This window comes from Notamacropus eugenii, chromosome 3 (genome assembly GCF_028372415.1).
Source record: "Notamacropus eugenii isolate mMacEug1 chromosome 3, mMacEug1.pri_v2, whole genome shotgun sequence".
NCBI classification, from domain to species: Eukaryota; Metazoa; Chordata; class Mammalia; order Diprotodontia; family Macropodidae; genus Notamacropus; species Notamacropus eugenii.
The window spans coordinates 147,492,742-147,508,192 of record NC_092874.1 but is presented as its reverse complement, the minus strand read 5'-3'; the positions used below and the strand labels follow the sequence as shown (position 1 = coordinate 147,508,192).

Below are 15,451 nucleotides of genomic sequence, written 5' to 3'. Positions count from 1 at the left end.
CCAAAGTCTTGCCCAGTTAATTTTTCTAGTTGCATATATCCTTCCTTCTGTTTAGAACACATAAAATCCTTTTTTAAAAATTGAAATAAACTTGTTTTCTACAACGGATCTCCCAAACTGTACTGGGAAGAGGGCCTTGTGTTTTTTGTAAGGAAAGATTAGGAGAATATCCATAGCCTGCAATTTAGTCAGTCCTGACTTTTATTCCCTCAAATCTCAGACAGCAGTTTCCCTCTGCCCACCAGAGAAGGGCCTGAACAATAGAGGCTAGTCTTTTGAAAGCTTTTCTTCTTAGCTTGACCCCTGCTAATGAAGTAGAGTTACTGGGCAATCCAGGCCTATTGTTGAGGTAGACTCTAACCTTTCTTCCTCTGGGATAAAAGTCTAATTCCTTCTAACAAAGATGTCCCTCTGAGCTATGAAAAAAACAATAACCCTCAAACCACCACAGATTTGCATATTTACATATTCTTGCATTAGCTTAGTCTTTGCTAGGAGATAGCTAGGTGGTATATTGGATAGAACACTGGACTAAGACTCAGAAGGACTCAGAAGCTTACTTGGTGTCTGATCCTAGGCAAATCATTTATCCACTGTTTGCCTCAGTTTCCAAATGTAAGATGGGAATAATAATAGCACCCACCCCTCAGGGTTATTCTGAGGATCAAATGAAATAATATTTGTAAATTGCTTAGAACATAGTAGGCTACGTATTAGGTACACTATAAATACCTGTTTCCTTCCCCCTAGAAACTACTGAGTTGCATATATGATTGAGGTCTTGGGGCCTAGGTCATGTAAAGTCTAGAGTACAAAGAGGTCTATATGATATCACTAGGCAGAAGATAAACTCTGAGAGAATATTCACCTTGGGTTGGTTTTTCAGACAGATAACTCTTGTCTAGAATCATCTGGAAATGATTGGGGGATGGGGAGAAGGACTATATCTCTTAATGACTCACCAGAACAAAGAGGTGAAGGAAATGGTACTTCTCTGGGCACCACATCTATTGAAGTGGAATTACCTGGTATTCTTGGACTTAGTACTATGCCAGTGAGATAGCTTGTGAAAGGGCATTCTCTCTGCAGTGGTGATCTATATATGCATTCCAGGGTACTTGGGTATAATGCTAGAGTTTTTACAGGCATTGTTCTAAATACTAAAGATACAAAAACAAAGCAGTCCCTGTTCTGCATCCCTAAAGTCAAGGATGAAATCAAGGGTGCAGTCCCTGTATCAAGAAACTTACATTATCTTGGGAAAAACAAAAATAAGTAAATTCAAAAACATACAGATTTAATATAAATTTAAATAATGTGCTGCCCATGTAAAATTTATGTTCCCAAAGGTTGTCTAAATGTGACTTGTCCCTTTCCTAAGGTCATTTTGATTCAGCTTTGGGGAGAGCATGAGATATATTACCACAAGGTTGGCTGCTGCTCTGTTTTTAATCTCTGAGATGGGGATTAGACTACAATTATACCTATCTGCCCCTAAACATTATTGGTCTAGGGGTACAATAGGTTCAAACCAAAAAACTACAATCTGGCTACAATCTCCTGAGGAAAGGGGGACAGTCCAATACAATGTGGCTCAATAAATACTTCTTGATTGATTATATCCCACTAAGGAAACCATTAATAGTTTTACATGATGGGAACAAGGCATCTTTTTTAATCAGTACTGATAGCTTCTACCTTAACTACCTATATTCCAAAGACACAGTATCCTGTGGAAGATTTTTGCCTTTAATTCTCCTAGTAATCATTCTATCTTTAGCAGCAAGGACTTTAGGTCTAATGAGATGACTAAACACACCATCTTCTGGTTACATTGTTGTTTGTCTTTCATTCTTGAAGAGGCCATGACATCAGGGAGGTGATGCCATAACATGCAAATGAATTGGATTTGGGTAAGAGAGGGCTGTCCAAAGTCACCAGCCTCACTTTCTCTGCATGTGGACAGCATTTTCCATCACAAATCTTTTGGAATTGTCTTGGATCATTATATTGCTGAGAAGGGCTAAGTCTATCAAAGCTGGTCATCTCACAATGTTGCTCTTACTGTATACAATGTTCTCCTGGTTCTGCTCACCAAGTGAAATGGATTTAAGTGAGGAAGGGCTGTGCAAGGTCACCAGCCTCACCTTCTCTTCTGGAGTCATCTGGGTTCAGTGGCAAGATATAGATCAGAACGACTGGAGATGGCCTCCTTTGGTTATATATGGAAAGAATGAAATATAGAAATGACAACATAAGTAAGACACTACAATCCTAGAATCATGGAATTTTAGAGCTTGGATTCTTCTTAGCGTTGTTGCAATGGATAGAGTGCAGAAGTTGAAGTCAGGAAGAACGGAGTTTAAATTTTGCCTTAGACACTTACTCGTTGTGTGACCATGGATCTGGTTCAGTTTTTTTATTTGTAAAGTGGGGATGATAATAGCACCTGCCTCCTAGGGCTGTTCTGAGGACCAAATGAATATTTGTATTTATAAATTAAATTTGTAAGTTAGATATTTGCAAAGTGCTTAGCACAGGACCTGCCTTAATAAATAATAAATGCTTATTTTTTCTCTTCCTCCCTCTTTTCTTTCTTTCCTCTTCTTTCTCCCTCCCTCCTTCTGTATCTCTCTCCTTTCCTTCTTCCCTCTTTTGATCCTTCCCTCTTTTTTTCCTCCTTTTTTCCTCCCTCCCTCTTTTCCTTTTTCCCTCCATCCTTACCTCCTTCTTTTTCTTCTTTTCTTTCCTTCCTTTCCTCTTCCCTCTTTCCTTTCTTATCTCCCTCTTCCTTCCCTTCTTTCCCTTATTTACTCCCTCCCTCTCACATCTTTCCTCTTTCTTTCTTTTCCTCCTTCCCTGTCACTTCCTTACCATGGGCAAATCACTTTACATTTTTGCATTTCCATTTCCTCATCTGTAAAATGGTAATAATAATATCTCTATGTCTCAGGGTTGTTGTTGGATTCAAATCAGACAATATGTATAGAGCATTTGGGAAGCCTTAAAACTCAGAAACTTAAATGACTCTCTGCTCTCACTAATTTGGAAGTCAGCAATGTGGACTATAATTCATTCATTCCTTTCCTATCCTGTGTGACTCTTCTTCCCAAAGATCACCGCAGGAGATCCATCCAACATGTTGGTAGCCTTCCTCCCTTTCTTCTGACATTGTAAAGTACTAAGGGAGCACTCTGGTTGTCCACCCATTGTTCCCTCCCTCTTGTCATATGACTAGCAATTCTTCTTGCTGGCAAGCAACTCCTTTCTTTATTTCTTCTCATGGTTACATATGGTAGCCTGATCACATCCACCTTGTATCTTTTCATTGCCTTCTATGTGGAACTCATTTTTAGTTTTTCATACAGGGTAGTGTTTCATGTCTCACTACCATATAACAGCACTAGTAAAATGTTAGTATTGGGAGAGGGAAAGGAGTTTTTACTTTTATGGGAAGCTTGGGATCAGTAAATGAGCTTTGTAATTCCTGAAAGTAATCCAAATCACTTTCTTCTGTTCAGCTCTGGGCTGACAAAAGGCCAAGGTCTTCCACTGCATCAGGGCCATCTCCAGTTGTCCTGATCTATATCTTGCCACTGAACCCAGATGGCTGCAGAGGAGAAAGTGAGGTTGGTGACTTTGCACAACCATTTGCAAGTCATGGCATCACCTTCCTGATGTCATCAGGAATGAAGGACAATCAATAACCTGTGAGTACTTGTGAGTAGTACAAGTGCCTCATTGGGGACCCAACTAGCATGTTCTAGTTGGGCAGCACAGCTCCTCCCCTCTCCTTCCATACATGCCTTTATCTGCAGGTACTCAGCCTAAAGGAATGTAAATTTGAAACATCTCAAGATATTTTGGGGTTTATAGGCTAGATTTCTTTCTTAAGGGCCAAATCTTAAGTGCAATTCACTCTGACTCTCATTGATCGATCAACAATAGGTCCCAACTCAAGCACCACTTAATGGTCATACTTTGGGCCCTGTTTGGCTCAGAGTAAATGCAAATAGTATTTATTTCTGTTTTGACCAGAAACCCCAAGGGTCTTCCCAACCTGACTGATTTTTTTTTTTTTACTAGATCAAAGAGACCATTCTTTGCCACACTTCTTATCTACCCTTAATCACTGAATGTGTGCTGCCTCAGTCAGACTGAGACCTGGGAAAGACCTTACCTTAAAAAAGTCCAAGTTCTCCCACTGCATCTATGGCCATCATCATCAATAACAACAGCAACTCTGGGCTATCTGTACTTTCTGTCCTGGGTGTCACACACACACACACACACACACACACACACACATACACACACACACACAACTGTACAAGCTCTTTAGGGTGTTCATCCAAATGTATGTTGAAATTCAGCAATAGACATTCTTTATCCACTTGGTTTTTCCTATGTGTATGGAAAGGTGAAACTTCTTTGAGTGATTATAGATCTCTACTATCAATGTTCTGAGGCTTGGTGCAACCAGCACAATGTTATTCATAAAGAGGTGCATCTAATGGACTTCACAGAAAATGTGAGGAAATTTCTCTCTGACCTGGATTCTGCATTCTTTGATCACAGTGGTAAATACCTTTTTGAAAACATGACATCTACTTGATATATGCTTTGATGGATATTTGTTTTCAGAGGCTCAATGAATAAGATTATCTGTTTTGTTACATCTTCTAAGGAATCTTGAATGAACTTGATATGTGGATGCAATCTATATCAGGGGAATGATACAAAATCTTTGCCTGTCTTAGAGGCCTTTGTGGAAGGGCTGCCCCTCTCTTCCACAGAGGATAAATAAGGACTCTCACCCTCACCCAATGAATCAGAATTACCACCAAGTCAACAAAGTCTTTCTTCCAGGTAAATATATTCATTCTAATTATATAGCAACAATTTCATCTTCTTCATGCTCTTAGAAAGCAAGACACTCCAACGGTACCACTTTCTGGGAAGAGGTTCCTAAATTATCCCAAAGAAAAGGAAATCTGCCAATCAAGGGAGACCTGAGCTACTTTTCCAGGGTACATGGAACAATCTGAAGGGGCAGGCCCATGAAGCTAAGGCAACTCTTTGCTGGGGAAGGAATAAGGAAAGACTGGAGAGGATCAGCTAAAACTATTTCTAAAAATAGTTCATTCTCATCAGATAAGTCTTCCTGAAGACTGGATCCAAGAAACCACTGGATAAGACAGTCTTTCTCCTTTCCAGATGAGCATTGATTTGTCACACATATAGCCTCTGGGAGCTGGACACTTAATATGAGCTGTCAAATTCATAAAGATATAGCAGCTCAGCAGTAGGGGCAAAAGTCTTGCCCTGGGCTAAGAGAGTTCAATTTTGCCAGTTGGAGACTGGTTAGAGGCCACTTTGGTCAGGAATGGTTGGCTTGTTCTTAGTGACAGGGTCCTATGCCCATCACAGTATGATATCACTAACCAATATACATTGCTTGTGATATACCTTGGTGGAGAAAAGTGAAATAAATAATTATCAACAATAATTGAAAAAAATAATTATCAATAATAATTGAAATCAATAACTTATCTAGATATGGTTATCTAGTTTTACCAAGAAATTCCCATGCAAAAATCAGAAATAAAACTAAGGTAAAAATACTTTTGGGGGCTGGGATGGGGTGAAGGAGTGATCTAGCTTCTTTTCTTTTTCCCTTTTAAAATGTTTTTTTTGGGGTTACATCACTGTCACTTCCCAATGACTTCCCTGCACATAGAATCTTCCATTGTAACAAAGTAGGACATTTAAGTAAAACAATTCAACACATAAGTCAAGTCTGACAAGGTATCCTTCATTCTGCACCTATAATCCACCACTTCTGGGCATGCTTCATGAGTCCTCTGAAGTCATGATTGGTTACATTATAGTCTATACCTGCCATCACACAACTAGTGAGTACCTGAGCCCCGTTTTGAATCCGTGATATCTGGATCCAGCTAGGAATAAATGTCCTAGATTACCCTGAACCTAGTCTAACTGACTTGTTCTCTTCAGCTTTTACAGATAGGCCCTAAATTAAAACAAAATAAAACAAAACAGGGCACCTAGTTCCCCCAAAACATTTTCTTTTAAAGAGAGTAATGTTGGAGAAAGGAAAGGAGGTTAGACCTCTGCTTTTCAGAGACTTCACTGCCATTTGTTTTACTTAGGAGAATTAGGAGGGGAAACAATAGATGGAAATTACTTGCTACCTAATTACTGTCAATTGAATTTTTAATCAGCTGTAATGCTTGACACCTCTGCTTACCATACAAATGGTGTCCAAATTGCAGGAAAGGACCTAACACTGACCTTTATGGCTCTCTGACAGGTTGGTTTCTCACATTATTATCATATTACCTCCAACTCATGGTCTCATTCAGCTAAGAAAACACGTCATTCACTAAGGTTCCTTCCACCAGAGTGACTTGTTTTTCCTGTTTGTACAGCAAAAGAGGAATTCAGGGATTCTGAAACTGGGGATTGTGTACTGGAGAGGAATGGTCTTGGTTGTGGCAAGATGGAAGAGTGAATTACATTTTTTTGGACTGAATTTGCTATTGTTTTACAATTTCTGAGCTGGAATCTCCCTCTGCCAGTGCAGATCATAGTCTTCTCTGCAGCTTACAGGTCTCAGAGGGTTTTCTTGGGGGCCTGAGGTTAGTGACTTGCCCAGGGTCACACCTTCAGTAGCTGTCTGACACAGGACTGTGAACTCAGTTCTTATAAGCTGGGGGTCAGCCACTACCTCCCCCCCTTCTCAAGGGAATGAGAAGGCGATGAAATCTATAAAGGAAAGATCCAATTTTTCCTTTCTTTTCTCCTACTGTCATTTTTTTTGGTTCCAGGACCCTTTCACACTCTTAGCATACTGAGAACCCCAAAGAGCTTTTATTTAGGGGAGAGAGTGAAGGAAATAAACATTCACATACATACATACATATATACGTATATATATATTTATAAAATGCACTATGTGCCAGGCACCGTTAGGAATTAAAGCATCTTAAGTTTTATTTGAACTCAGGAAGATGAGTCTTTCCGGCTGCTGGCCCCGAACGCCGCCCCTCCCTTAGAAAGGGAATTTATAATCTAGATAAAGCAGAACTCCTTGAACACCCCAGCCTGTCCGGAAGGGAGCCAGCGGTTCCTTAGTCCCACCCCCTCCTAAGGACACGCCCAGTCTCGGGGGAGGTTCCCGCCTTCTACTTCCGGGGCGTCCCAGCCAATCCGAGAGCTCGCCGCGGGCCGTCGGGATAGGGGCCAGGTGCGCAGGCGCAGCTTTGAGTCCTTGGCGCTGTGGAGGCCGCTTTTGGCGGAGGTGAAATCTCACGGCGGCGGGTCATCCAGGAGAAAAATGCAGAGCTGGAGCCGTGTGTCCTGCGCCCTGGCCAAAGTAAGGGACAGCCCCGCCGCCTGGGGTGGGAATGGTCAGGAAGATGGGGGGCCCGCGGGGACGGGCCGGCTAGCTAACGGGACTAGGCCCCAAGCCTGAAGGGGCAGGACCGCGGCCTGGGCTGGTGTCTCCCCATGGCTGCCTAACCCAGCCTGGGGGCGGGGGGAGAAAAGCTTGTCTTTGGCCTAGTTGTCCTCGGCCCCGCTCCCGGCCTGCTCGGGGTCACCCTCACGCTCCTTGCCCCAGCCTTGCCCTCAAGGGGAGCCCGAGGCGGGGAAGCCAGGCCACCTTCCGCCGCGCTCCCCAGCCCCTCCCTCCTTCCACTTTAAATGTCACTTGTGTCCTAGGAGCCCCTAGTCCAGGACGCTACGTGCTGCCCCAGCCTCCGCTTTGGGAGAGGCGGCCGGGACGGAGCAGCTCTTAGGCTGCAGGAGTAACCACGCTCCTTTCTAAGACCTAGGCGGCCCTCCGCACAGCTCTGCTAAGTAAACCATCAGCACAGTACCATCGTGCCCATCTCACAAAGGTGGAACCGGAGGCGGCTCAGGGCACCGACGTGATGTCCCTCCTAGTTTCCCATGCCAGCAGGATAGAAACTTAGTTCTTACATTTACACGACAAGCCTCAGTCTGCTTTCCTCGCCCATCCTTGGCAAGACTCGTACTCTTTGGGCATGCTGGGGTGTAAGCTCCTGGGGGGCCAGGCCATTTTTTGCCTCTTTTTGTATCCCCAGCCTTTAATACAGGGCCTGACACATAGTAGGCATATAATAAATGTTTATCGAATGGAACTGGTAGAACTATTAACGCGGACCATATTAGGAGATCCCAGAGTCATGCTATTGGTTGGCATTGGTTGGCCAAAAATCCACTCCACCACCATCTCAATAAATAGACATCCTCCTACCTCTGCTTAAGAGACATATTTCTTTCCACTCCTTCTTCTTGACGAAGAAACTGAGGTCCGAAGAGGTTTTATTTTTTTCTCAGATCCCTGGGAAAATTAATTACAGCCTTTACTAGCTGTTTCCCTTTGTCATAAGGAATATTTTGGATAGAGAAATTATTGTTAAAATTTTTGTTTTGCTTCTCACTCTCCCGTGCAAAATGATAAGAGCCAGTTGCTTGATCTCCTTGTGCCTCAACGTCCACATTAATACTAGCTAACACGTCTTAAGAGTGTTTTGAAAGTTGTACAGCTGGTCCGTGCTATACTGTCTTCTGAAGAATTGTGTCCTAGAAATGTAAAATTTAACCGTTTAACTTATGTTTTGTTAGATTATTTCAGATGAATCCAACCTTACTTCATTACTCTCCATATTTTTTTTGTCCTCCAAACTGTACTACTTCCTGTCCCCCTCTACAGCTCTCCCACTTCATGCTTATTTTTTTCCATCTTACACTACTTTCATATTCTTTTTACTTTGCTTGGACTATATTTGAAACGTTCTTCCTCTTTACAGGTTCAACTGATTACCAGTCCTTTAAAGGGAAATTGAGTCACTTCTTCCTTTTGGAGCAGGGATTGTTTAATTCATTGTATTTGTATCCCCAAAACGGTGCTTGACAGAGTAGATGACTGATAGATCGTGAATCATCCCTACTCTACTATAGTTCTTCCTCCTAATTCACTTATCTCTTTGTTTTGCCACTCTTTAATGTCCTGTTAAAAGTAGCATTGTATTATAGTTGTGTGTCTTACCCTAACCTAGACTGAAAACTTCCTGAAGGGAGGAGCCATATTTTATTGAAACTTTTAGAGATTTCCCCTGGGTGTTTAGTATAGTGCTTTGTACAAAATTTGAACTTAGTGTTTGTTCCATAGTCAGTCAACTAAGAAACATCTTCATAGGACCTTCTCAGCAAATATTGCAGATTGTATATGAATGACATATTGAGGGAGAAAAGTAAAAAATACTAAAGGGTTAGGGTCACAGATTTATTCAGGTCAGTGATAAATTAGAGCTTAATATATTAAAAATTAGATAAATACATTATTTTAAGTAAAGGGATTTTGACTGAATTATGAGGACATTTAGCTGTACTTTTCTGAAATTTTGCCAGTCAGTAAGCAAGTAAGTGCCTATTTGGTACTAAGGAACTATGCTAGGTACTGGGGATGCAAAAGTATTCTTGTTCTTAACTTTAAGGAGCTTGTCTTCTGTTGGGGAAGACAACATGCATGCACAGATATAAATCTATACAGAATAAATACAAAATAATTAAAATTCTCTCCTTTGGTATGTGAATATGCATTATATATAGTTTGTTTTTCTTTCATAGAGTATAATAAATTCAGTATGTTATTTTCAAAGCTGTCCTGTCTGTTTCTTACTGAACTTTCCCCTCTTCTTTTCTGAACATTTAGAAGAAATACTTCAGTGACTCTTTTTTCCCTTTTAAAAATTTTGATAATCCTTCTTGTCTTTTATATAACAATGGAAATTAGAAATAGTGTAAGTATTCTTACCAACTTTGAACTGTATTGGAGTTAAATATTTACATACTGTGAAACTTGCTTTTTATCTCTTCAAGAGAGGCCACTTCAGCCGAATGCCTTATGGCCTACCAGGGATTTCTGCAGTTCCTTTGAGAACTTATGCAGATCAACCAAGTAAGTGCACTTTTTCTGGTAAATTTATTTCATATCAGATTGGTAGTTTCCTTAAGTTCTAAAACAAAAAACAGAATGATTATTAACAAAGCAATCTGTGGTATAGAGTTGACTATTTCATAGTATTTGGAATATTGAAATTAAATTATTAAATGCATACTGAACATAAGCAAGTGATACAGAAATGAATATTATAATAAAGATAGAACGTAGTTGTATATCCATTAGAATAATTTTGGGGTTTCCTGGACTTTTAGAAGGCAATGGTTTGTTTGACTGCAAGGTGGAATATCATTGATTCTTTACCAATGTACCTTGAATATCATGATGGAAATATATGATAATAGTAATTAATAGCTGATATTTACTGAATACATTAAGATTAATAAACCTATATATGTGTCTGTGTGTATGTATATCTATAGATATGTATATACATCTCTATTGGTGTGTTCATATACATGCAAATATTTACTGATTATATACAAATGACATTTAGGGAGAAAAGTCACAAACACAAAAGAGTTAGGAGTACCTTAGAGAGTTATTCAGGTGAGTGATAAATTAGGTTAAGTATGAAAAATGAGATGAATGCATTATTTTAAATGGATTTTGCATATGTATGTATAGGGCTAGACATGTGATTTCCTAGGGAAACCTAGGTAAATAGACTCCTTGAACTATTACAGATCAACAACTGTATCAACTTTATAGCCTTGGATCTCATTTAATTTCAATGTAAGGAATTTTATGAGTTAAACAGTGAAAAATTGAACTGTTACAGAATCTTATAGGTTAGAATGTTAAGAGTTGGTCATATAGCTTAGAAATCAAATGTATTTAACCATTTGTAGGTTGCAGCAAACTGAATATGCTGGGTTTAGTACAAATTGAATGTACGAAGTTGCTTTTTCTAAGATATGAATGAAAATGTATACCAGACGTAAATTTATTTAGTTCTTACGTTAAACCTCACTGTTTTGTTTTTCTTGATGTGCCTGGAATTGGGAAACTTCATTGTCCAGACTCCAGTAGCACTTACTGTCCTGTTTATTTGGCAGAAGGTCACATACTGCTTTGTGACATCTGTTGCTGCTTTGCAGTGTTATTGATGTTTTGTATTGGCTTGGCCTGATGATGGACTAGGTGTTGTACATCCTAAGTTTGGAGCGGTACAACATCTAGTTGTGATCTGGATGGGCAGAGGAAGTAAATAAACTTAGAAAATTATAGATTTGTGATTTGCTATAACTTTTCATGCGTTTTTTATGTCCCCTTAGATTGTAAATTCCTTTAAGTAAGGTACCTTTTTTAAAGACCATATGTTTCTTTCCTTTTTTGAATTCTTGTTTTCTTGATGTTCAGTAAATAGTTGATTTTGATTTAGTTGCTAAAACAGCTTCCTGTCCCCTTGAGATTCTTTAAATGTCAGAAAATTGTCATTGTATAACGACATTATATATTGTATAATTGTGTGTATATATATATATATAAATATAAATGTATATATTGTATACATTGTATAATGTTGGCTCTTATTTGGATTTCTGTCGGTTTACATTTGATAAGCTCTTGGTTTCAATGTAATGTAATGAACAAACTTGTTTTAATGGCACAATTACTGAGAACAGTGTATACCTTCTTCAACTCTTGTTTCCTCTCTTTGATTCTATTTGTTTTTGTGGCTTTCGCTGCCACATTTAAGGGGATCATTCTCAGTGATCCTCAGGGCTTTAAAATAATCCCCCCCCACCCCCCCACCCCTTTTGCTTGCGTATTGTATTTCAGTAGTTTTTTCTGCTGGCCTATTGGCATCTGAAACTTGAATTGATTTTTCTGCTGCCTTGTTGTATTTTTTTAAATTTAAATTAAATAAATTGTTATGTTGTAGGACTTAGGTTTCCCTAAATGCTCTTAGTCATAGATAACATATTAATTTGAATCAAACATTCCAAGATCTCTTTAAACTTTATATTGATGAAAAAGAGATTAATTTTTATCTACTCTGGAAATCAAAGTGGGTGAAAAACCTAGATAGATTGTGATAAAGAGCTGGCCAGATAACTTGTTGAATAAATTGGGTTAGTGTAATTGGGTAAATATGAAGTGCTATCAGACTACTTAGTGCTGCATTATTTAAGATTAATGTTCTTCTGAGATAATTAAAATTACACACATTTCTAATTAGTGGTCTTTAAAGAACCTCACATAACAAATCCCTCTTAATCTAGAATGCCTGGCACATTTGTTATTGTTCAGTTCTTTTCAGTCATGTTGGACTCTTTGTAACCCCATTGGGTTTTCTTGGCAAAGATACTAGAATGGTTTGCCATTTCCTTTTTCAGCTCATTTTACAGCTGAGAAAACTGAGCCAAACAGCTTAAGTGACTTGCTTAGAGTCACACAGCTGGGAAGTGCCTGAGGCAAGTAGGTGCTTGCTTAATAAATGGTTATTGATTTGAACAGAATATTCTTGTTATATGAGTGTTTTGGTCCATTGCAATTTTTATGCCAGACGTGAATTACCAATTTTCAGAGAATTAGAATATAATACATGTAGTAATACGTGTATATAGTGAGTTTAAAAGTTTTAAAGCAGTTTGAGTTTTTATAGAAACTTTAATGACATTATGAACACCAACTATCAATAATAATCCTAGCTAAACAGAAGGTCCTGCCTCTTGAACCTATGGGTTATGTGACCCAGGGTTAGTCATCTTTTCAGTGCCCCAGGCAACTCTCAGAAGGATAGAAGTTACTGAGCAGATGCTAACCTGCATTGTTAGAAGAAGTTCCTTAGCAGGAGCTTCTTATGCTCATGAAAGTACTTTGGTTAAAAAAGAGTTAGGTGAATGTTTACTTATGGTATTGAATGAATAAATTCTCAATTCTTTATATCCATTTGGTTTTATTGTAGTTGATGCTGATGTAACAGTCATCGGTTCTGGTCCTGGAGGATATGTTGCTGCTATTAAAGCTGCTCAGTTGGGCTTTAAGGTAAGTAATGTTTAGGTTCATCTCACATGCCAAATGAGCATTGTTAATAATTGTTAGTGTGATTATATAACCTGTTCATCCTTATGAAGTAAATTAGAGGTTTTGACATGATGCTTCTGAAAATAAAGCTTATTGTGGGGCAGCAGTCCCAAAACTCCTAAGTAAAATGCAGTATTAAAAAAGATTATTTATATACTATGGAAATGATCAAGTAAGGACATTCTGTGTTCTACCCTTTCCAAGTTAATTTTCTTGTGGCCTTATGACTGTGGTTTTGATGGATAATACAAAACTTAAAATTTGTATATAGACTAGATCATAAGGGTATAGAGTTCACAGATAGTTACCAAAAAAAGGGCAAGGGCTAATTTGTTGAAATAGTTTCAGACTATATGTGATAGTTAATAAATAGCTTTGGGATGGACAAAACCTAAGTTCTTTCAGGTCCTGCCTTTGACACTTTGTAGATCTGGGACCATGGACAAAATATTTTACTTGTCATTGCCTACGTCAGCTCTTTTAAGAGTAAGTTATAGATGAGTAGCCACTTTGATTCTGTTTGCAGAGGAAATTTCCCACAGTGAAAGTTCACCATCTCCCTGTGATGAAGTCACAGGTCCTCTTTCCTATTGTCTCAAATTAATTTGTTTCAGAACTACTAAGTTGTTGATAAAAATGATCATTTAAGATTTAGTGATTAGTTTTGGTTTTTCATGTAAAAGAGTTTAAATTACATATTTAAGATAATGGCTAGATTTCACTGTATGTGATATTCAGAATGGAAATCTGATTTTCTAGAGTAGTTTATGTAGTTATACTTAGTATTTTAGTAGTGTGAATTATATATTGCAGTTTAATCATGAATGTTTTTTTTCATTATAGACAGTCTGTGTAGAAAAAAATGAAACACTTGGTGGAACTTGTTTGAATGTTGGCTGTATTCCTTCTAAGGTGAGTGAAAATTTTGTAAAATATAATAAATTCCTTAATCTCTGGAACAGAGTACTGAGACAGAATGATTGGGCTAAGTAAAAAAAAAATTTTATATGATCTTCACATCAAAATTTCTGATTGCTGGAAGGAAATGAAAATAATTGTTTTAAGCCAAAGGGTTTACTATTTTTCCCCTCTACAAAATGTGTTGAAATTAAGTTTTAATATAATGATTGTGTGTTTAAAGCTCTGCTTTCAGAAGGCTCAGCCTAAGCCATGAATTTAAGTAAAACCACCTACTAAACAAACAAGTTGAATTAGAATGATCAGAATAGGGGCCAAGATTTTCTCTTATCTTGGTGTTAATTGAATATTGAATGCCCCTTACTCTTTGAGGTGGTGAAAAATATTTTCTTGGAGAAAAGGGAAATTGGCATTGCCTGCAATTTGACGTAACAGCTCCGAACCTTGGGAAGAATGGGCAGTCAGGGCTACCTGATAGTAAGTTGTCATCAAGAAGAATGGTACATATAGGTGCCTGTGATTGAGTTTTAGGCATTGCATTTTATTTAAGTACTTCATATTGTTTTTCTTTTAAAATTTGCTTCTATTAGTAACTTTCATGTTCATAAGTGACACTTTTGAAGTGTCATCTACCTGCTCCCCCCCCAAACACTTTTGTATTCTATTCCACCTGCCAAATTTACTAGTCTGCTCTGGAATATTATTCTGTCACTTTGCTCGTCACTGCTTAATCTTCATTGAATTTTAGATCCTTAGCTTCAAAAACTTGACTAAATTAGTTGTTACAAAGAGGCAGAAACTTAAAGTTCATTTTGAAGGTATTCTTTAGTTACTTTGGGCCTTTATTCTTTTCACCCATAATCATAAATTAAACATGTAAGACTAGAAGAGACCTTAGACTTGAGTCCATTTCATTTTACCGATGAGGAAACTTCAATTTTTTAACCTGTTCTAAAATCTTTTAAAGAGTTTCACTGGGATCTGAGCCTGTTTGTTTAAAAATATAAAAGTTCAGAACCTGTTGAGTCTTTAAGAACAATTAATAGCAAGAAAGAAGTGAATAATAATTTGCTGAATTTCAGAAAAAAATCTTTGTATAATTGTCAGATGGGATTGAAAAAATATTATGATTTGATATGTGCTGCTAGTGATACATATTTCTTCTACTTGGAACTGTGATTAGTTATGAGATATTTTTTCAACCATGAAAGCCATTAACACCGTTTATTGGAAAAAAAAAGACCTATGAATCAATGTAGCACAAAGTTTTAAAATCAAGATTTAGAGAAAAAGCATATTCATTTATGTTGTTCTAATTAAAAATATTCATAGTGATAATAAGGCTCTTTTCATTGATAAAGCAAAATGATTTAAAATCACTTTAATCTTTGTCTCATCCTTTAAATTTACTTTTGTGTGTTCTTATGTACATGAATATTAATATAGTATTACATGCATATATTTTATAAATAAGTATACATATTG

General features: G+C 38.0%; 1 protein-coding gene across 1 annotated transcript in view; it reads left to right on the top strand.

Annotated features, from left to right (window-relative positions):
- Positions 1 to 7,232: 7,232 nt before the first annotated feature.
- Positions 7,233 to 15,451, top strand: part of DLD (dihydrolipoamide dehydrogenase) — a 29,355-nt gene continuing 21,136 nt past the window's right edge. Inside the window, exons 1-4 of the mRNA XM_072653048.1 lie at positions 7,233 to 7,399; positions 9,934 to 10,012; positions 12,930 to 13,009; positions 13,892 to 13,960. Of these exons, the coding sequence (XP_072509149.1) occupies positions 7,361 to 7,399; positions 9,934 to 10,012; positions 12,930 to 13,009; positions 13,892 to 13,960 (267 nt within the window). The 5' untranslated portion in view covers positions 7,233 to 7,360. The remainder of the gene's footprint in view (positions 7,400 to 9,933; positions 10,013 to 12,929; positions 13,010 to 13,891; positions 13,961 to 15,451) is intronic.